Source organism: Opisthorchis viverrini (genome assembly GCF_000715545.1).
Source record: "Opisthorchis viverrini unplaced genomic scaffold opera_v5_73, whole genome shotgun sequence".
Taxonomy (NCBI): domain Eukaryota; kingdom Metazoa; phylum Platyhelminthes; class Trematoda; order Opisthorchiida; family Opisthorchiidae; genus Opisthorchis; species Opisthorchis viverrini.
Window position 1 is genome coordinate 515,928 of NW_008751729.1, and position 22,367 is coordinate 538,294.

Here is a 22,367-nt window from a genome sequence, read left to right on the forward strand (position 1 = left end):
TGCAAACTAATTTGGTTCTTTCGAGAGACTCACCTGGAACCCAGCTGAATCTCTCGTTTATGATGTTCTCAGGCAACTAAATGTACTGTACCAGGCCACCTCATGTTTCAGTCGCTACGATATTTGAAATATCCCGACACATGTATACCTTTGTAATGTTCTACTCATAAGTTGCTGAGAACCTTTTTGTTGTTTTGTCCTCAATGGGAATCATCAGCAGTGCGCGTCTCACGAAACGCCCTCTAACCCACTATCTCTTAGCTAGTAGTTTGGACACTTAGCCGCCAGATCACGAACAGCTGGTCAGCAGTATGATTAACTCGCACTTAGACAGAATATAGCGCGACTCATCCTTCAGCCATGGGATCCACATCAGGTCGTCACACATGTTGACTGACTCCCCGAGTGATGACTTCTCTGGTGCAAGTTTCACTCCCCCTATAGCTGTCATCATCCGAAGATACTTGATTTGGATGTCGTTATCACATTCAGGATATTCGGTGAATGAACTAGTTAGATCTGTCCAGTGCATTCTGCATAGGCCGTCGTTTTGTTCAGTGTTACATCTGGTGTCTACTCATCTTCATTTCCTGGTTCTATTGAATAGTGTAGCCGGCAAGGTTGTCTGTCACGTAATATCAGAGTGAATCCCTGAGAACACTTAGCGAACCTAGCGACAATTCTTCCATCACTATGGTGTACCTGTGGGGCTACACTTGAATGCACAATAGAAGATAGCCTGCGCCAAACCTACCGGGCTGTCGTCTGATATGTAGGTCTAAAACTGTCTAATTCAGAAGCTGCGCCCAAAGTGAGAAAATACGGTCCTCATGAGCTTTGCTACCCCTTCTATGAACATAGAAGGCCGGTTCCGCGAACTGCTTGATTTCGGACTGTGGCTTTGGGATTCATGAATCCAGTGATTGACTGAGGTCCTGATATTGAGTTAACTGCAGTCTAACTTGACTCAACTCAATGTGTCAGTGAGCTACATCGTGATGAATAGAAATAAGACTATCCTTGCTGTAAAAAGTTTGAAGCTGTTAGGAATTCACTGAATAAGGAAGGTTTGCCTAACAGTCGGTAGATTTATTGTTGGACAACAGTTCGCTTTTGACACAAAGGTTTCGTCAGATCATGTGAGTTGGTCACCAGGTTGGCCGAGTTTTAGGAAAGACAGAATCAATCAGCAAAATCTCTTTCAACTATTAGATCCGTGCTGAATCTCGGCCAAAGACTGTTGCTGGTTAGCGTGGGTGAATATGTCCTACATCTGATGGGTTGGGTTACTTAGCAACAACCTAGTAGGGTTTAAGATCATAGTCGCTCTCTGATGTCGTTTGGTAATTTTTGTTGGTTTGTATGTTAGTAAGTGATACGATAGTATGGCTATGGGTGGTAATATGATAATCTTACGCTCGACTCGGGTTATCTACTTGAAATCTAAGTGATTTACAAGGATAACTCTTCACTGATGATACACATCGTTACGTGTCATTTCGGTCTACAGTTCTCTAAACGTTCTCTCTCTTTCTCTGCCTTATAATCTATCCGCTGGAATGTTTGACGATTTCCATAGCCTTTCTATCGGTTGCTGTGGCGTGACTCGCAGGATCGGTCTCAAACCCCTAATAATTTCTATATCTATTTTTTATCCTGTATATTGTGCACATCCCGACCTCTGCTGAGCCCTTGACTAGCACTGAAAATCCAGCTGATTTTCCTGACTGTACGTTCACTGCTGACTGTATGTTCACTATTTTCTTGTGCTCACGGATTCTGGTCTGAGGTTTTCTGGTAGCCTATCGTACGTAGTTATTGTATTGTATGCAGTTATTGCGGTTGATTTTTTAAACACCGTCCCTAGTTCAGTCGATTCAATTCGTCAACTATAAACCGTGTAATATAGGCCGATTGGTTCCAGCTGCTACAGTTTCGACCGCCGGAAAACGAAACAGTATGGAACATACAGCCAAGCGTTGGAGGCAGTGGCATGTTAAGTTAGTTAGGAAATCGGATTGCTGCGCATTGAAGGCGATAGCTTTAATGCAAAAGCACCACTAACTGCGCGACTGGATCATTGCTGCCAGTTTTCTATGGAGGAAGATGTCGGTAGCTCAGGTAGCGTAAAAGGTCGTTGACTTGTTCGCTGAGCTGGGCAATTCGATTGCAAACGTTTCATCACCAACCATCATCAGTGCGCTATTGGAAAGCGTAGTGGTGCGAAGCGGTGGGTTAGTGGTTAACGCTCCTCAATAACGCACTGATGACGTCCCCTCGATTAGTGATGGAACGTTTGCAATCGAACTGCCCAGCTCAGCGAACAAGCCAAAGACCATTTCTGCCAGTGTCACTAACCACTTGTTGGTTGAGTCTCTGGTCCCCTCTACTGGGAAGCAGTCCTTCTACAGTGCTAATGCAGAGCGTGGTGTTTCCCTTCTTGAACGTTCCTTTCATGTTGGCCGTACTTGGAGAACTTCAAATTACTTCAACTGTCTCTTTATATTGAAGGGCACCACCCCCAGTTGGGTTTCGCTACGGGTACTCAACCTCTTCTGATTGAACGATAATCAAAATAGCTGGATATCCACCAGCTTGATCTTTGTTTTTAGCTCCAGAGTGAGCCGCTGTTCAATCAATTCCAGTGCGAAGATCCCTTGCTTACGATACTAATCAATACCACCCTAAGATGTGTTGTTGATTTACTCTAAATCGTTCAAGCGTCAGCTTGCTTCTCGTACAGGGTCGCTTTTACTTTTCCACTGATCTCCTATAACATACAGTCTAAGAAGCATCAGCTAGGTGTTGTCTGAACTATAGGTAATCGCTCGTATTAGTAACAGCTGTAGCTTACTCGTGTCCATCTTTCCACTTGACGCTCCCCGCCTAGCCGCCGCAATATTCGCAGTCTCTGGATGTTATGAGCAAACACACCCGCAGTTTCTACGCCCCCACTGAAGTAACCTTCCAAATCGTTTAACGCTAGGAAGTATCTCTTCCGCTCCTATGGTTTTCAAGTATAGTAAGATTTAAACTCTTCTCTAACAGGCAACCCTGTTCCCTACATGGCAGTGTATTTGAAAACTTTACTACACGATAATATACAGTAGACTGTTTGCATCTTTGTGTAGGCTTGCCGATACAATGAGTAGCAGGAAGTGACTTTTCGATGCTGACCTTGAATGTCTGCACTTCTGTCGCCTTTGTGCTGAATAACTGGAACTCTGTGAGAGAGGACGTGGTCTAACGAGGCTTTTGTGCCAAAAGTGTAAACGCACCCGGCAAATAATTCAACAACTGCTTGTGAAACCTTTACAAAAAGCCTTGCTCGTTTGTTTAACCACTTGGTTTTAGGGACGACGGAACCAAGCTCCAGAAATAGTTCGAGTTATCTGTGCATCTGATCGCGTTTTATGCGAGTGCCAGAGTCAGTATGGAAACCGACTATGGCTGAATATGTTCCAGTTCATCCTGCCGAATTCAAGTATATCGAAACCGCATTGAGATGTTACTATACAAAGAATTTGAGGAACCTTAGAGAGTGTACGCAAATTCGGTTGTTGCTGATGCGCACCTCTCACCGCAAGGAACAGAAACTCCAGCAGACCTGAGGCGCGCACAGGCGCAAAGGTATTGGTTGACGTGCACGACACACCCGAGGGTAACTAGTACGGCCACCGGTTTCTCAAAAAATCAAATTTCGTTGTCTTTTAAATTAGGTTGGTATAGGCAACCAGGCCGCAGTCTTCGTAGAAGCACCTCCCCTGGAAGGCGCGACATATCCCTGGTAGTGCGAATATTTTTTGCCTAGGGCTTTCTCCGTGTTCTCAGAAGCATAACATCTTTGAGTGAACCCACTCGACAGACAACGCTATCTACTGTCTGCTTGTGATTTTTCTTTCTCTAGATGGACAACGATCGGTTGGCCGCATAAGATCAAACAAATGATTATCCAGGTGGAGAAGAATCTCGAGGACGATGAAGAACGGTTCAGAAAACTGCAAATATCCGAGTCGTCCGCATTTAGCGATAAACTGGATACACTTACAGTGAGGCTTATAAAATCTGAATGTTGCCTGTCTCTTATTTCAATGTGTGAGCTATAGACAGGCAAATTAATAAAATAATAGTAAATATAACGGACTAAGTATATATAGATGTACATAAATGCATATGGATAGTAATTATTTCCAGATGTCACCGTGTCACTCAATGGCGATCGCTTGGTGCAACAATGCAATACCCCCATTGTTCTGCAACTTACCTGTTTCTCCAGACTATATTGTTGTGTGCAATTTGAGGTCTCTTTTTAATCACAGACAGATTTTCAGATCTTGGTGAGCTATTGATTTGTGCGAAATAGATGCTGACAAGCAGGGAAGGACTGATAAAACAGAACACGGCATCCAATTGCACTCTAATCATTCCATGACAATCGCTTATCAAGCTTCGACAAGGCAAATTAATATTTAGCTACCGCGCCCATGACTGATCGTAATACGAAGCGGTTACGCGTATTCATTCCGTGAGTGATTTAAGTGGATAACTGCATGCTATATCACAGGGAAAGAATCGTAGCATAAAACCTAGTAGCAGGAAGCGACGAAGCGTAGTATAAGCTGGTAGTGATTTCTGTTTGACATCCTTGTTCTAGTTCACCGAGTTCTCATTTGTCTTGATCTATCACAGATGATGGTTTCATCGATGGCCTCCTACACAGAAATCAGTAAGGCACAAGAAGTCGCCAACGAGGTTCGACGTATATACAAACAATTGCTGGATGCACAAACTTTGGCTGGGACGTACAACAATCGCGAGAGACTTTTTGGGCTGCCTAGCACGAATGTGAGTGAAATTTGTTTCCTCGAGTGTCTGATAATTCACGTGCTTTCCAACGTGTCATGAGGTCAAAAATGATCAAACAAGCTTCGGTTCGCTCCTGGAAACTTTCATTTTAGTGGTGTGCAGTCTTCCTAGACGCAATCCCGAAGCCTGTGTTGGCTGTCCGAATTCCGCTGGTTGCGATAACTTCGGATCTTGATTGGTTCTTTACTAACTTGTCAGGTGACCGCTATTTGTGTGCAGTGCCCCCATTCTATCTGCATTGTTGACGAAGCAAAACAAGTAAATTTGGTCTTCACGGGAGACTCAAGTGGATCTCTCGTTTGTGATGCTATTCAACTGAATGTGCTTCACACGGGCCGCCTCAAGTTTCAGTTGGCACGATATTCGAGATATCGCAGTATATTTTCATAAAGGAAACTACTCACAAGTTTGTTGAAAACTCTCTGACAGCCTACGACCTGTCTCGCCCTTCCTGGGGCTCATCAGGTGGGCGTAGCCCCCGAGTTTCCGTCAACCCAAATTGGACTGATTTCGACAAACACAATCATTTGCAAATCAATCTGGTTTTCACGGGTGACTCAAGTGAATCTCTCGTTTATATTCTTCAACTGAATGTTCTGCTGATTTGCAAATATGTGCCAAGGAAATCGTTCGTCGCTATCATGAGAGGTGTTGTCCCATTTTGAGTATTCAGGTAAAGAACCTTATACAATAATTTGGAGGTAAATTTCCGGTTCACAAATTTATCCATAAGTTGATTAATCACACGATAGACGAAGGGAGGAATTCAGGGGGAACAATTCAACTGAGACTGTCGCACACTGAAGTTGGAATTAATAGATTTTGGAACACTTTAAGGATTCTGAAATTGCGATAAGCACTGGTGCTTGCCGTTATGTATTTAAAGTGAAAACGCTTCCAAGATACTGTTGCGACCTTTGATAGCTCCAAGAGTTCTTAGCACCCATCCGAATTCTTTTTGAATGGGGTTTAAACAGGTGTCTGGATGCTTCCTTATACGAACAGAATGTCTTGGAATCCAACCAGATCTGAAGGTGCGCTACAAATGGATGAGAAGGAAAAAAGGAAAATGGTGAATATTATGTCCAGCAGGGAAGAATAGATGCTGTACATAATTAATGGGTAAGCTTCACAAGGACATGTAACGTCTCGAGTCACATCGCAAAAAGATCCACATGACCGACAGTGGAGCGATCACCTGAGATTGATCCCAGCCTGTCAGTTGATTATAACTGCTAAACTAATACTGACATGACTCGTCCGTCTATGACTCAACAATTCCAAAGGCGCTGGTGTGAGCAAGCAACAGCAGACATTCATTGCACTGGAGAGGATCGCGACTACTGTCAAATGAATTAACACAGGTCACTGCCAATAAACTGCTGGCTACCCAAAATATCAGAACTTTTTTTAATGGCTTAGGGAATACGGATATGTAGCCACTAGATTTAAGCATTAAAGTCAATCTCACCAAAGTGGTCACACACCAGCAGTAAGATTACCCACCTTTCCCCTTCAACAGAAGAACGATAACTGAACGGAGCAGCACTGTGCGAGCTGATGATTTCTGCCTCTTGCTTCAGCAGCAGGAGATTATGGAACTTCGGGTTCCCTAAGTCCAGGATATCTCATTCTACTCTATGTTTTGGATGTTTGAGTAAGCTTCGGCAGCAGTGAAACTAGCGTGTAAAGAGTTCCCATAAATCCATCGTTAAGCCAGATGGACTTATTTCGGTCTCCTGCTGTTTTACTTCTCGTTGCCATAGATTAATGGCTGAGGTTGGCAGTAGGTTTATTGTCCCAGTGGGGAAATTGTGGGATCTTGAATAGTGGATCATAAGCTTATTTATTATCCTTATCAACGGGTACGGAAATTATTGGTATGGCTGCCTTGGAACTACGAACACGTTTTTCATGTGCGTTTGTCATCACCACACTGGGATTTTATTTTTAAGCCAATAAGATGTTCCCACGCCCAAACACCTTTTTTCATTCCATGCAGTACGAAAAAATTCCTCGTCTGTTGAAAGATTTCGAACCTTTCAAAAACCTGTGGCTCAGTGCCGCCGAATGGCTAAAAACACAGGAGGCTGTTATGAACGACCCATTGAGTTCAATTGATGCGGAACAGGTGGAGAAACAAGTTCAAGAATGTTACAAGACAATGCACAGATCCACCCGTATATTCCACGAGCTTCCCGGGGTGCAGGAGGTGGCTAATCAAATCAAACAGGCTATTGAAGAATTCAAGCCGTTCATTCCACTTATTCAAGGTTTGCGCAACCCAGGTATGCGTAAACGTCACTGGGAAGAATTGAGCGAACTACTGGGTGTCAGCATCATACCAAAATCAACGCTCACTTTCGCCAAATGCTTAGAAATGCGATTACAAGTGAGTTACTTGGGATTTCAAGTAGCAACGCTAAGTAGCACTAGGACGTTTCTCTTACTTGATGTATCGAATCGCGGATAAAAACCAAACTTGTGTAAACAGCTGAAGTTTGAAGTTATTGTTGCCTTAACTTGGTAAAAACAAGCATTTAATCCTTTTTGATATAACACAGAAACGAGCAGAGTTCGGTCCTGTTCAAACTTTAACGCGAGCTGTCCTTTAGTCCTGTTCGGTAAGCAGTAGTTCTCTTTGGTCCTTCCAGGATATGTTGCCTATTTGGATGACGATCCATTTGTTTATAAGTGTTCCCAAATGCTCAAAATCCGTCAGTGTATCGGCTAAATTCTTGGAGGAAGCGGCATTCTAAAGTCTTAATAGGTCTGCTCGCAACCTTAGTCCAAATCGACTTGTAGCTTTAAGGGGCAAATATGTGTTAGCCTAGAGTTGCTGATGGTTGAAAAGTAGGTCGAAGTCTTCAGTCATGAGAATCAGCTCTATTCGTAGGTTGAACTGCCTACTTCACCACATATCAACTGAGCTTATGAAAGATGGGCCGAATTCTTCACTGTCGAGCATAATCCATTCACAGTGTTGTTTAGGCGAGACAGCTGAATATAATTCACAATTTGTGGGAGGTTCGTGCATTCACTCATCTTCAATTGGAGCTTCTACAAAATCCTCCCCTGCCTACCTCTGAGCTGTACTCACCATCGAAAGATTTTGCACGTTAAACAGGAGAGTAATGCCAAAACCGATGGACAACCCTTTAGTATTATCACTCGAAGCAACCATTTTTTTCGTTTTCACTTTCATCGCCAGGAATGGTTCCTCGGTTAACCGTTGGACTATAAGTAGGTGCTATGGGCAACCAGACTGATCAAAACAGTTAGCCGGTTGAACGTCAAGCAAAACAGTGAACAGTATCACCGGAGACTTTCAAGAGTGCAATAAACTGAATACACTATGAGGTAAAGTATTCGCGACTAATAAGTAGTGGGTGATAAGGAGTTGAAGAATAAGCAACTGGTATCCGAACGATCTTCCTCTTATACCCACAAAGCGCTCTTGCCAGCTCTATATATGCACATGCTAGGGAACTGTGGCACCTGTACATTGCCAACATTTGGATAGTCTGTGTTTGTACTAGGCGTGATCCCGTGTCAAGTTCTTACCGAGCTAGAAACTAATTCACAACGGTATTACAACCCGAACCATAATTATGCAACAACACTCGCCAGTCTTTTTGTTCGAACCCGTGCTGATCTCACTTATAGTTCACAAACGAGGGTACAGCATGAAAATCTTATCAAATATCGATCCCACATTTTAAATTTCTAGCACATTCTTTGGACCGTGTTACACTTCCGTGTGTGCACAATTTATTCATTATGCCACATGACTTGATGCTGCTGAGAGCTATCCGAAGGTCACCGAAATGGGCGGTTTTGTTAAACAGCTCAGAAGCAGTGGTTAGTTCTATTTCAAGCATCAATCCGTTAACTTTTCCCCCATTTCCTCTATTCTCCCATCTCTCAGGACCACATTGAGACAATTGCAAAAGTTGCTGACATTGCCGGGAAGGAGTACTCTATTGAAAGTGCTCTGAACAAAATGGTTAGCGAATGGCAGTCGGTTGTATTCGAAATTCTGCCCTACAAAGATACCGGTACTTGTATCGTAAAGATAGGTGACGAAGTTAATCAGCTGTTGGATGATCATGTGGTAATGACACAGTCAATGAACTTTTCTCCATACAAAAAGCCATTTGAAGAGCGCATTGCTCAGTGGGAAAGTAAACTACACATCACTCAAGACGTGTTAGACGAGTGGATAACATGCCAAAGGCAGTGGCTTTACTTAGAACCAATATTCAGTTCGGAAGATATAACCCGGCAACTACCTGTTGAAAGTAAACGGTACCAAACTATGGATCGAATATGGCGCAAAGTCATGAAGCAAGCAGCCGACCAACCGCAAGTAATCACATTATGTCCCGATCCACGCCTACTGAATAGTCTGCGGGAATGCAACCGTCTCTTGGATCAGGTGCAAAAAGGACTAAGTGAATATCTGGAAACAAAACGTCAGGCATTTCCCCGGTTCTACTTTCTGTCCGACGATGAACTTTTGGAGATTCTTTCTCAGACCAAAGATCCTACAGCTGTGCAACCTCACCTGCGCAAATGCTTTGAGAATATCGCCAAGGTAAGCTTATGTGGCATCTGGTTTTCCTATTTCTCCTCTGACAAGCCTTTAAGGGGACCTTGCCCATAGAGACCGTCACTGATTTTCGGATCTACACAGATACATCTGGACGATCGACACTATCTTGACCAGTCAAATTGTTCCGCTCGGAAGCTACGTCCCCTCTCAGGAAGGGGAATCAAAGCAAATGGTATTCAAACTGGATTCATTAGTATGACAAAAAGAGTTGTTTACCGAAAAACTACCATGTGTCCCTTGTTTGTTCTTCTTAAACTCCCGTGAATTCGCTGAATCCGGCAGGAACTCTGCCGAGGAACTCAGCACAAAGTGACACACAGCTGCATCTAGCATACCCTCAGTGTTTCTGATCCCATTCTGTAGCTTCTTTTGGAATCGGCCACTCGTGTTGCCATCGCTGTCTTATCCCTTTGCACACTAAACATCATACAGATTGAAATGTGTCCTGGTAACCTACACTTACATAGGCTTACCGCTCTAGCCCTCAGTTATTAGTCAGAGAGATTCATCAGAAAGTTGCTAGATGAATAGTTTTGCTTCGAGTTCTACGCAGTTTAAGCTGAAATGCCAAACTCCCTTCGAGTGTACGAAGATGTGGCATGTTGATATTGTTTCAATCCGGTGCATAGAACTGTCAGGCAAGTAAATGCACCTGGCGGCACTGAAGTTGTTGTGAGGTAATTTTGCACATGAGTTTAACCCTATAAGAACACCAGCTCCTCGTTTAGCCACTACTGACATTCGTAGGGCATCCATGGCGCTAGCCCCGAATTATCTCTGACTGTTTCGTTTCTTTTCGGAGGTATTGTTGTGCTGAGGGGTCTGTTGTTTATATTCAGAAAGAAAAACAGATTTACCTCTGACTTCCGACAAATGAAACATTTGAATGTGGGACAATTTGGGCTTGGTATACATCGTCACGCCTGTGGACGACGTACCGAGAAACGATGGGTCGTTGATCAAACGTTGCATAAGGCGCGGAACAGATACTGAAACAAACTTTATCTTCTGTTTCCGCATAGTCAGACATTTTACCTACAAATGGTACTCTTGTCTACAGTGCCTTGGTGTACAGGTTCTGGTTTGTTATTCAATAAACGAGCGTGTGACCGCACCTCCTGCACCTCACAAAATGACTCAGTAATAGTGTTTTCATTTTGTGTGACACTATGGACCACGTGGGTGCCTACTGACTGAAGCTTTTCCTATTCAAGCCTATTCTCGAACTTTTCTCTTTCAGCTCAACTTTGAACCAGATCTAGAGATCACTGCTATGTACTCATCTGAAGGAGAATGCGTCCAGTTTGAAAAGACCACGTATCCGACCGGGAACGTAGAGGAATGGATGTTGGAGATTGAAAGCATGATGCGAACTTCTGTACGTGCGATTATTGGGCGTGCACTGGAAGCGTACACTAAGACACCACGCACCGAGTGGGTACTCCAGTGGCCTGGACAAGTCGTTATTGCAGGCTGCCAAACCTTTTGGACAAGTGAGGTGACGTCAGCTCTCGCTGGAGGGTCACTGGAACAGCTGTATCCCAATCTCCTCAGGCAGCTGGATGGACTTCGTGAATTGGTTCGCGGAGATCTTACTAAGATCGGTCTTATGACTTTATCCGCACTCATTGTCATCGAGGTACATGCACGAGATGTTGTTTCGCGTATGATGGAAGAAGGAGTGAGAAATGTGAACGATTTTGAATGGATTAGTCAACTGCGATACTATTGGCTTCGGGAAGAGGAGGAACTGAAGCTACGTGCTGTGAACGCTGAGTTCAATTATGGCTACGAGTACTTGGGAAATACGACTCGATTGGTCATCACACCTCTGACTGACCGCTGTTACTTGACTCTGACGGGTGCACTGCATCTGAAATTTGGTGGAGCACCAGCTGGACCAGCGGGTACGGGGAAAACTGAGACCACAAAAGACCTGGGCAAAGCCTTTGCTATCCAATGTGTTGTGTTCAACTGTTCCGATCAGCTGGATTTCATGGCGATGGGTAAATTCTTCAAAGGTCTGGCTTCGGCTGGAGCCTGGGCGTGCTTCGATGAGTTCAACCGAATCGATATTGAAGTCCTATCCGTGGTCGCCCAACAGATCACAACTATTCAAAAAGCACAACAACAGCGTGTAACTAGGTTCATCTTTGAAGGAGATGAACTTGTCCTGAAGCCATCCTGTGCAGTGTTCATTACCATGAATCCAGGTTACGCAGGTCGGACAGAACTTCCAGACAATTTGAAAGCCCTATTCCGTCCGGTGGCTATGATGGTTCCAGATTATGCTCTGATTGCAGAGATTTCATTGTTCTCATTTGGGTTCTCAGATGCACGTCTTTTGGCAAAGAAGATAGTGACCACATTCAAGCTTTCTTCGGAACAGCTAAGTACTCAGGATCACTACGATTTTGGTATGCGTGCAGTGAAAAGTGTGATTTCCGCGGCTGGTAACCTGAAGCGCCAGAATCCGGAGATGGATGAGGTGAGTGTAAATGTTCTTTAAATGACTGACGGTGTTCGGACTCATTGAAGTTCGCTGACCCGTCTTCTATTCTGATGCCTTTAAGACTCTCCCGTGGTCTTTCACCCACACTGACAAGGACAGAACTTTGCCTTCCCTGTTGTATTTGTTTTAGGAACTCATCTGCCTTCGTGCTATTCGGGATGTGAACGTACCGAAATTCCTATCGGACGACTTGAAGTTGTTCAACGGTATCGTTTCCGACTTGTTCCCGAACATACGGTAAGTAGTCTATTTGGTCGCACAATCGATGAGCACTCCTAAAGAAGAACCAATGATTCTCATTCAAAAGAAGGACAAGTTTTCGAGTAGAATGTGCAACAAACGGATGCAACGGTATTAGGATTACCAGATAAGGAAGGTCAAATACATCAGGATTAAGCGTGAACTGACCTGGCCATTGTTCACATTGGCTAGTACAACTAGCGAGTGTGAATGGACATATTACTGATTATCTTTGAGGTATCGTTCATAGCATTTCTATCCACATACTCAACTACCAGTGGTTTCGTACATTCTCCTTTGGCGTTTTAGCTATCTCATGTAAGCGACAGAATTCGTTTCATTGTTTGTTCTCTTGTTTGATGCTTTCCCTTTATAAACCTTGGTGGAAAAATAACGTTCAACTCAATTTTCCAGGGAACAGCCAGTGGACTACGGTGATTTAACCATTGCCTTGAAAACATCATGTGGAAAACTGGGTCTAATGGATGTGGAAGGTTAGTTTTCTTATTGTATTTAATCAGTGTTTATGTGCTACGGCTTTTCTAATGAGTAGAGCTCAACAAACCTTATTAAACTACGAATCGATGCTGACAGTATGCAATCTAATGGGGTTGGAAACGACTTGCGATTTGGAAGGATTCTTGTATGATATTGTTTATCTCCATTTTGTTAGGCCAGTTTGAGTATCGCTGTCTCATTTCTGTCAGTTCATCTATTACTGATCTCACTCGGTTCTTTATCCTTGGAAAACGAATAATTTCAAGTATCCGAAAAAACCGAGCAAATGGTGCTTAGATAATCGACGCGGCACTCCTTGAGTGTAGTCTGATCAATTGAGGGACTGGATAACCTCGTTTCGGTAAGTTCGTACCTTAGGAGTTGTTATATCTAACTCTGGGTTAACCGCTATTAGGACCTGGTCACTAATTAGTAAGAGTTTAGATAGCTCTGCAATAGCATTAACAGATTGTATGCCCAGCAGCATGCGCGTATGCATAAGACTCAGCTTCTCATGTTCATCTCAACATGATACTGTAGTTAATTAGTGCAGGAAACTGTCTAATAGCTGAGCCAGCAATGCTAGTTCTCTTCTCAACGGAAATGAACACGAAGGAGATTTGGGTTTCAGAACAGATTAACCAATAAACATCAGATAGGTAGGTATGCATTCGTTTTTCCTCGTCTGTTATACAACTGATGGGTCCCGGCTGCACTAGTCAACTTGACCTTTGTGCATTTTCAGTCACGAGAAAACAAGCTGAGCACACTAATGTTTTGCTGATAATGTTTCGACAATCCCTTCTTTACTTCAAGGTTTTCTGCACAAGTGCATTCAGCTATACGAGACTACAGTAGTTCGCCATGGTCTAATGCTGATCGGTCCAACAGGATCAGGAAAGACAAAAGTAAGTTGAATCGGTTATAAAGCAAACTGTTGTCCGGGATACTAGATCTACGGAATTGTGTATAGCTTTGTACAATCTTCATATTCCGTGCAAATTATAGTGATTAAACTTTAAGGACGAAGAGACAGAATGTCTCACTTCACAACTTGCTGGTTGAACGAACTTCCTGTTAAAGTCAAACGTTTTATTGAAATTATCATCAAATTTACCGCAGTGAAAACAGGAAAGAAAGATCCTGTCAGCGTTTCTGGCGAACCAAGCATGCCGTACATTTTACCAGTGGTTATAGACACCTCTTCGATATATCTGTTTACTTTTTGAGGCCTTAGTTTCTATTTGAAGCCATACTGAGACAGTGAACGAAGTAAGCATGTACGTATAAGTGTCTTCTATGAACTATGTTCAGTTTGCGTTATCCTGATCCGAAGAGCGAGTAGAACATGGGCTCAACTAGTATCCTTATCAAAAAACACCCATGATCAGGTTCACAAAACACTATGGCATCAAAAATGACGTCTAGAAAGCACGCATTTGTTTAAAAAAAAATCAAAAGAATGAATATGTAGTCAACAAAGAACTCTAAACAAAGGTACTATTTCTATTTGGATATGACAGCGTGTCGCGAGTTTTCATGCCCAACGATCACATATATGCAGTTGTAATACTATGACTAACTTTTCTATAATCAGCCTGATCCGTTTATTTCATTTCAAAGACTTGTGTATTCGCAACTGAACACAGCAAATGTAGATTGATTCTTCTCTACTCTGGTAAACTGAAAGCTAGCTGTAAAATACCATCAGGAGTTTAGGTGACTTTTAGAGGACGTACTATTGCGACCATTATTGTGGTGTCCTGATCTACCACCTACAGACTCACCACAGGTACACTGACCCAATCTCATGAAAGGTTACGTTAAGTCGACCAGTGAAAGACCGGAACCAATAGAAAGAACGGTAGATCGATCATGTTGGACCAACATGAATTGTACCACAAGCTGCATTCTACAAATTTGTCTTTTATATTCCGGCAAGAGACTTATTGCATAGATCGTTCACAGCCGGAAACCAAACCAAGGTGTGAAGAGAAGGGAGGAATGTAAAATGCCATATCTACTATTAACTTCTCAACATTCACTACAAAGAAGACAAAGAGACTCAGTACACATTGGCCAGGCGCATCGTTTTCGCGGTTTCTCAGTTAATTGACGACAACTTTTATCGACAGAGCTCAATAAGGTATGATGACACTGGACCGGAACGGCACTCTTAGGGTCTTGAGTATGGCGTTGTGAAGATGATAAGTCAATGAAAAAGCATTTCGCTGTTTCAGCCCAAACCGGATACCCGACAACTTTCAAGAATACATAATCCGGTGCCCTGGCTGCAGCGCATGGCGAGCATAACATCAATTCATCCAGAAGGTTCTATACGACTGCAGACGACCAAATCCGATCATTCCGTTTTCACTAGACGTTATTGAATGCCCCAGCTGTGTCCTTCTGTTGTGTCATTCCGTTAGTTCGAAAAGTCAACTGGTATTATCGGAGAGGTTTCTTGACTCAAATGCAGGTAGAAACGACTGACGTCAATGGGTTAATTACACCTCTACCAGCAGCCAAACGCCCGTGTTTCCCATAGCTGTTATCGGCTTCTCGTGGGCCTTTCGGTATTGCGCTCATATATGGTCCAATCAGAAAGGAGTACCTCAGCAACTAAACAGAAAGTTTTGCTGCCAGTACTCACATTCCGCCCATTGTTGATGGGATTCTATTTGCGAGCAGTGACCAGTGCGGAGCTAGTTAAAGTGGGCATCCTACCCACCCCAAACGGTGCCCTAGAGATCACCAACTAAGGCATTAGATTTTTGGTGGCCATGGTAACAACCAAAGTAGGGGACATTGAGTAGGGTACTCAACAAGCTATGCCGTGTGATGTCTCTGCCAGCCATGGTAACTTGGTTACTAAGGCACCTCAATTAGGCCGGCGCATGAACTATAGTTGCAAAGCCCTCCGAAAAAAACTAAAGCCCAAAGGTGCGACTGATGATCCCGGTTCACATAGCCAAGGTGAGAAAAGCCTGAGCGAATCCCACCCCGCGTTGTCGTTTCTCTGGTAGGCGTCGTTCACATCCTCGCCGATGGAAATTTTTGAAGGGCCTGCAACTGGACCAGTGGTATCCCACACACTCATGTAACCGTAACGGTACGGTCAAATGGCCTGGCGAAGAAAACGGGTTTGAGGCTGGTCAGGGTACATTTTACCCTAATGATTAGGTAAGTGGCAAAGAACCCTAACCAGCGTCAGCGCATAGCGCCGCGGCAAGCCTGTTAATCTGTTTCGACAATGACATTGCGGGAAGCCACACTAAACTCCACTGGTCAGGTTCCCTTTGCGTCGCTCTACTACCAACGCGCTATCTTCGGCATTCTACCCTTAAGTGCCGTCATTTTTCATGAATGGCATTTAGATCAGCTTCGTAAGTGAAGTTGTAAGCCGGTTACCGCTTTGTCATTCGCTCTGAAAGAGGTCTTCATTTCCACGGGACATCGATGGGTTTTTTGGATGGAACAGATTTGGAACTGAAAAAAATTGTTCCCACTGTGGGAAGTTCGCTCATGAGGAAGGAACTACTTCACTTGGCGATAGCAGCAAAACACGGGAGAATACTGGGGTGAATTATGGACCAGAACCTCGGAAACAAACAACAAACCACAACTAGTTCAGAAAGAAGAGTAATTCACAAGACGAGAGTACCTTCCATCTGAGGAATCATCACCAACATATGACTATGTGGTACAAACTCCGTAATTGAATGATGAGTGGCCCCATTTTATTCTTTATTGTCTGAGTGCGACTCAACCACGCTGCTGATCAGCCACTCGTGGCCGAACGGTTTAAGTTTCAAATACTGGCCGGGAGGCTGTGGGTTCGAAAACCTTGTGTTTCGTGAGACGCGCAATACTGATGATTCCTAACGAGGATAAAACAGCTGCGCCGGGCTTCTCGGTGTCGCACCAAAACTTATAAATAAGTTGGGAACGGTCATTTGGCAGTGTGTCATACTACCGGTAGCTCATGTGTTTCGTGGCTATTGTTAAGATACCTAATAGGATACCTAATATGAGTAAATCCAGGGAACTCCCTTCCTTACGTTTAATTCCAAAGTCACAATACCGTTGCGTCAGGTTTTATCTGAGTGAATTGTTTCATGAAGCTGTTTCAATGAGGCTCCCGGGAATAGATGTAATACACTACTCTTCTCTAAGAACATCAAGGCGAGAGATTCATCTGGGTTCCAGGTGAGCCTCCCGTCAAAACCGAATCGGTATGCAAGTAAGTATATTTCGCTAAGCTCTCGGTTACTTTGTTTTGAAACATTCGTCAAGATGCGATGCGCTCCGAATGGGTTGGTTAGGATTTCTTCACCAGATTCCCACCAAATCAATCACGTCGGGAATTTCACTGTTACTTATGTTGGCATTGAGGTCAACCTTGAGCTTCAAACATGTTCAAGATATCTGATGTCGACAGAATTAGTTTACGTGAATACACCGTTAGATAATTTACTCTTGTGTTGCATGATACAGTTGTGCAACATGTCTCGTTGGCTAACATCCCGGACAGACAACCTGAAGAGAGCCGCTTGCATGAATGAGCGACACAGGCCGGCACAGCGGCGTCATGTGAGCAGAGCAGAGCGTACGGGACAAGGTTATGTACAACGTTCTCCAAGGTGTGAGACAGCCGACGGACACCAGTAAAATAGGGTGCACGCGCACGCACACACACACACACACGAGAGAGAGAGAGAGAGAAAGTTGCGCCTAGCTGACGGCTACGATTCTGAGCCATGGGAACCCAGAAGTAACCAAATCCAAATATGTTACATTCGTTAATCTGAGTTAATTGCTCTCAAACATTAGGACGGTCGTTTCTAGTTTTATCTGAAAGTGACTGACTTGTGGAAGACAGCCAAGTCTTCACATCTACGAATCCGTATGTGACTGGGGGTCCAGCTGCCTCTAACAGAGGTAGGTGTTTAGGCGTCTGTACACTAAAATGGGCTTAAAGAGCAACGGATGAGCCGTGTAAACATGCAGCCCAGAGCGGTCACTAGCCAGGCATAGAGAGTACGTCTAAGGTCATTTTTCGTAAAAACAACTCGCGGTCGTCAAAGTTCACGGAAGCCATCTTTCACGAAAACCTCAACTGTGTTCAAAAGTGGATGGGTGTGATACATTGCACTTGTAGTTGTAATGCAGTTAATATCAACAATGCCTTTGTAAGGTTCGTTGTCGGTGATCCCTCCTTATCAATTATATTCACGGTCAATTTCATTGTACGCTTCTGTGGTTGTTGCTTCACTGTTTATGAGTTTTTTTAAATGAAGCGGATTGTATTCCCTTTGGACAAAAAAATGCAACCAATATGGACGCCGTAGCGTGTGGATTTTCACATGCTGGATTAATCTACCCAAAAGTGCATTTGCACAATGTAACTCTGTCAACATGAATTACTGTGTGACATGCGCAAAGTTCAACAGTCAACTGTCAATGCGAGTATTAATGAAATTCCCGATGTAACTAATTTGGTGGGGTGTTCTTGAATCTAATGAGGTCCAACCTACTCGGCGCGTGTTCCATGGTGATCAACATCCTTCAGAACGAAAACACTTCTTTAGTTTTGTTTTCGCATGGCATAACCAGTTGTGCACATTTCCCCCTCTGTTTTCTGTCTTAGTGCTACGAAGTGTTGAAAGATGCACTCACCTCATTGCGTAACAAACCATCGCCGGACGGAAGCTTCTTCCAAATAGTCCACACCTATGTGCTTAACCCGAAGTCTATCACAATGGGCCAGTTGTACGGTGAATTCGACTTACTCACCCATGAGTGGACTGACGGGATCCTAAGCACTCTTATTCGCCAAGGTGTCAACGCAAACAACGAAGAAAAACGCTGGTATCTGTTTGATGGGCCAGTGGATGCTGTCTGGATTGAGAGTATGAACACCGTCTTGGATGACAACAAGAAGCTGTGTCTGAGCAGTGGAGAAATAATCAAACTGACCGACGCAATGACCATGATGTTTGAGGTGGCCGATCTGGCAGTGGCCTCACCGGCAACCGTTAGTCGTTGTGGTATGGTCTATTTGGAACCTACTATACTGGGCCTGGATCCTTTCGTGCAATGTTGGATCCGACGATTGCCCGATGCCATATTCGCACATCGTGACAAACTCCAAGCATTTTTTGATCTTTACATGAATGTACGTTGGAACTAGGGATTAAAGTTAATCAGTGGTCATTTTATCGGTGTTATTCGTGTGACAGTTGCGTGATAAATTCTACTGATTATTGGTTTCTCCTATTAAAATAACTTTGTTCTATCTTCCTCTCACATATAGGATACTCTAGAATTTATCAGAAAAGAAACCAAAGAGGTCATCCCGACTACGGATGGGCAGCTTTGCTTCAGCTTATTGAAAATGCTTGAATGCTTCTTTACTCCGTTCTTACCGAAGGAGGTAAGTTCCTCTAATCATGGTACTAAATGAAACGTCCCTTTGCTCCACAAAAGCATAGCAATGTATAAGTATCAGGATGAAACAAACCTGTTAATTGGAAATAACTTTATCAGCATAATGAACGAAGACCATCGTACACCTGGAAAAAGAGTCTTTATTCCGGCAAACAAAGGACCCTATCCTGCTGATTCAGTGATTTTCGAGTGGTTCGTTTTGGTAGGTGTAGATTTCGGTAGATTTCAGGTGTAGATTCCTGAAACCAAGCGACTTTAGATGGACTCGTTTCTGTCAGTTATAGAATTACTTGGCGCTTCAGTAAGTAGATTTATGTTAGGGCAAACTAAGAATAGCAATTAGACACTAACCACAGTATCTACCGGTCACGTCGTCCGATAATCGAAACGGCCCCAATGATTTTGCTGCCAGAATACTTACTCAAACAATCGGCTTAGCAGTACATGTAGCGTAAGAGGTGTAACAGCGTGGCTTCACTCTGTCCCGAAATCCGGTTGTGGAAACTGGTTAGTCGGTTAACAAGGTGGAACGTGCGTTTCTAGCGCATAAAATCTGCCATTTTTCGGGACGACTGACCTGGCAGTGGCCTCACCGGCAACCGTTAGTCGTTGTGTGGTCTGTTTGGAACCGGTTATATTGGGGGGCCTGGATCCATTCGTGCACTGTTGGATCCGACGATTTCCGGATGCCATATTCGAACGTGACAAACTACAAGCATTCTTTGATCTTTACATTATTCCTATAAAAGACACAGATTAGCAAACCTTCAAATTTGGCGTTTCTGTGTGATCTCTGGTGCATGCTGTTTGGTATTACGCTGCTGCTGGGAAGGTTCGTGTATACTCTCTTCGAATTTCTAATCTGGTTCATAAGGGAAAAATTTGGTTTCAGGATGTGTTACCTGTGTTGTCCCCCACCCCACCCCCGCCTACCAGAAGCTCCAGAACGTGCCTTTCCGTTACTGGCCTCACTTAATCGATAATCATACTGAGCCAACGCGCACCACCAGCGCTTGCGTGACCGTGCTACCCAAGCAACAGCACTATCCACAGTAGTTTGTCCAGTGGTGGACAGAACCGACTCATCTCAATCGGTCGACCCTGCCGCAGGTGCTTGCTCCGCTCTCAGTAACATCAGTTAGGTTTCGAGACAATCACAGGTGCATCAGGGTGGTGTTGTCTAGCTTTGTGCCGTTTTCCTGAGCTGTGCGCGGCTACCATGCTGCCGATTGACCACTTGCACCAACCAACTCGACCGGATATGAACAGGCTTTACCACAATGGGCTTAGAGTCTGGTTAACTTACCTCGTTCATGGACACGTTGGAACATGCTTGCAAAGCTGCGTTTCGATGCCCGTATTGGATCTACTTGCCACCGGATCGTCAACTTGCATCGGGTTCTTCATAGGCGCACAGAGTGCGGCAGTTGTGCCGCGCAAAACGTTGGGTGTGACTCTCCACTAAAAAAGCGGAAACCTACCGGACTAGCCATAGGCTATTCACTGATTGGCCTAGACACCGATTGTCCGCAGATCCACCCACACCACTGTTACGTTGCATGGGCTTGAGTGGAGAATGTTTAGGCAGAGGGGGGTAGTATATTGGAAGAAGACAGCCTGGAACGGACGAAAGCACATGGGCTAATGTACGCGGTGTAGCCGAAGTGCCGTAGGTAGCCAAACCCCTTCAGTTAGCATGGCCTAATTAGATATGGTGTGTCCGCTTGTTGTTTAGATTGGCAACAAGTCAGGGTTCGGCTTTCCTCACCCATCACTGAAATCAGTTCACTAGGCCTGCCAGCTAACGGTTAACGAACGAAGATGAGCATTGGCCAGATGTGCGTACACATCCGATTGCTCTTAGAGTGTTTTACGGCGGGCGAAGATAAGTTCACATGTGACGTCCACCATTTGTATTCGTATTTGTCTTAGCCAGACAGGAAACGCAATGTTCCACACACACGGGCGCCAATACAGGGACACTCAGCCTGTCGGCCCACATCTAGCACCTATAGAGAAACCGGTTGGTATGAGCTGCGGATAGTACTTATGGCGAGAGAACGTGTACACCTTCAGCTGAAGAAGACGGAGATCGGTTTTCAAGAAACAATCTTACTGTCGTTGCACTCATCATACAGGTATTGAAAGAAAACTGGTTTGGAATTAGGATGAAGGCACCAAAAAAGCTTCAGCATCAGTACGCCAACACAACCCTTCCCGAAAAACAGCCGTAGCACCTGGAGAATAATGCCTATGTTGTAAGCGAACTGGATTCACAAACACTATGAACCGATATTCTATCTAAATCGGAGTTAACAGAAGACAATAAAAACTATCAGGATATGTTGCATCTCATAAGAATTTTATAGGCAAACTGTCTAATTTCGAGCTTTTAACCCGGGCAATACCCGACAAATTCTAGCATTTCAAATTAAAAATATATCACATAGCCTGTGCAGACTTAAAGAAAAGTGAAATCTCACAGTTCACTTCCCACAATCATGATGGTTGCTATCCATTGGCATTCCGGGCAACATGGATGGCTGGATAGTGAGGATATTGATACAATGTTACCTGGGTCCGAAGTAGACAACATAATTGTATTAGGTGCAGCACCAAGTAGTAAAGTAAGGCCACCACCCTTGTTTAGAATCGGAGTTGAGGCTAACAGATGGATCTATTCTTACAGGGCGTTCGACGGACAGACGACAAATGTGTCATATACTACTCATGATCTCACTTGCTTTGAAACCTGATTTATTTGCAGGATGTAGCCTGGTTTTTGTTTCAAGTAAATCCCTGTGACTCTTCCGCACACCACTAACACACAAACTTTTGGTGTACAAGTGGGTATCTTTTTGGCAGTAAGCGCAAAACGGAATACTAGTATAGTAAAACAGGGGAAGCGGTCTTCGCAAGCACGTGTATGCGGTCATAACCATGTATGCGATAATACCCGCATATTCTAATGTGCTTACTTAGATTACTATCACAGCAATGTAAAAAGGTCGGTGGCTGAGGTCGACTGGGAGCTAGCAATCTATATTCGTCCGTTGGCTTTAGACAACAGATCAGCCTTTACTGCAATACATTTATACTATGCGAGCTTCCCAGGTTTTACCTCCACTTATGGCCATATACTCAGTCAAAAGTGATTATTTCGATGCTAGGATGGAGGATACATAG

The 22,367-nt window shown here is 44.0% G+C and overlaps 1 protein-coding gene across 1 annotated transcript in view; it reads left to right on the forward strand.

Moving 5' to 3' along the window:
• The window catches only part of T265_04421 (hypothetical protein), a gene marked incomplete at both ends in the record, with an annotated part of 108,594 nt that overhangs the window by 31,577 nt on the left and 54,650 nt on the right, over positions 1-22,367 (forward strand). The window contains 10 exons of the mRNA XM_009169166.1: positions 3,908-4,049; positions 4,690-4,845; positions 6,869-7,258; positions 8,795-9,463; positions 10,722-11,969; positions 12,124-12,230; positions 12,648-12,727; positions 13,548-13,639; positions 18,382-18,909; positions 19,048-19,167. Coding sequence (XP_009167430.1) covers positions 3,908-4,049; positions 4,690-4,845; positions 6,869-7,258; positions 8,795-9,463; positions 10,722-11,969; positions 12,124-12,230; positions 12,648-12,727; positions 13,548-13,639; positions 18,382-18,909; positions 19,048-19,167 — 3,532 coding nt within the window. The remainder of the gene's footprint in view (positions 1-3,907; positions 4,050-4,689; positions 4,846-6,868; positions 7,259-8,794; positions 9,464-10,721; positions 11,970-12,123; positions 12,231-12,647; positions 12,728-13,547; positions 13,640-18,381; positions 18,910-19,047; positions 19,168-22,367) is intronic.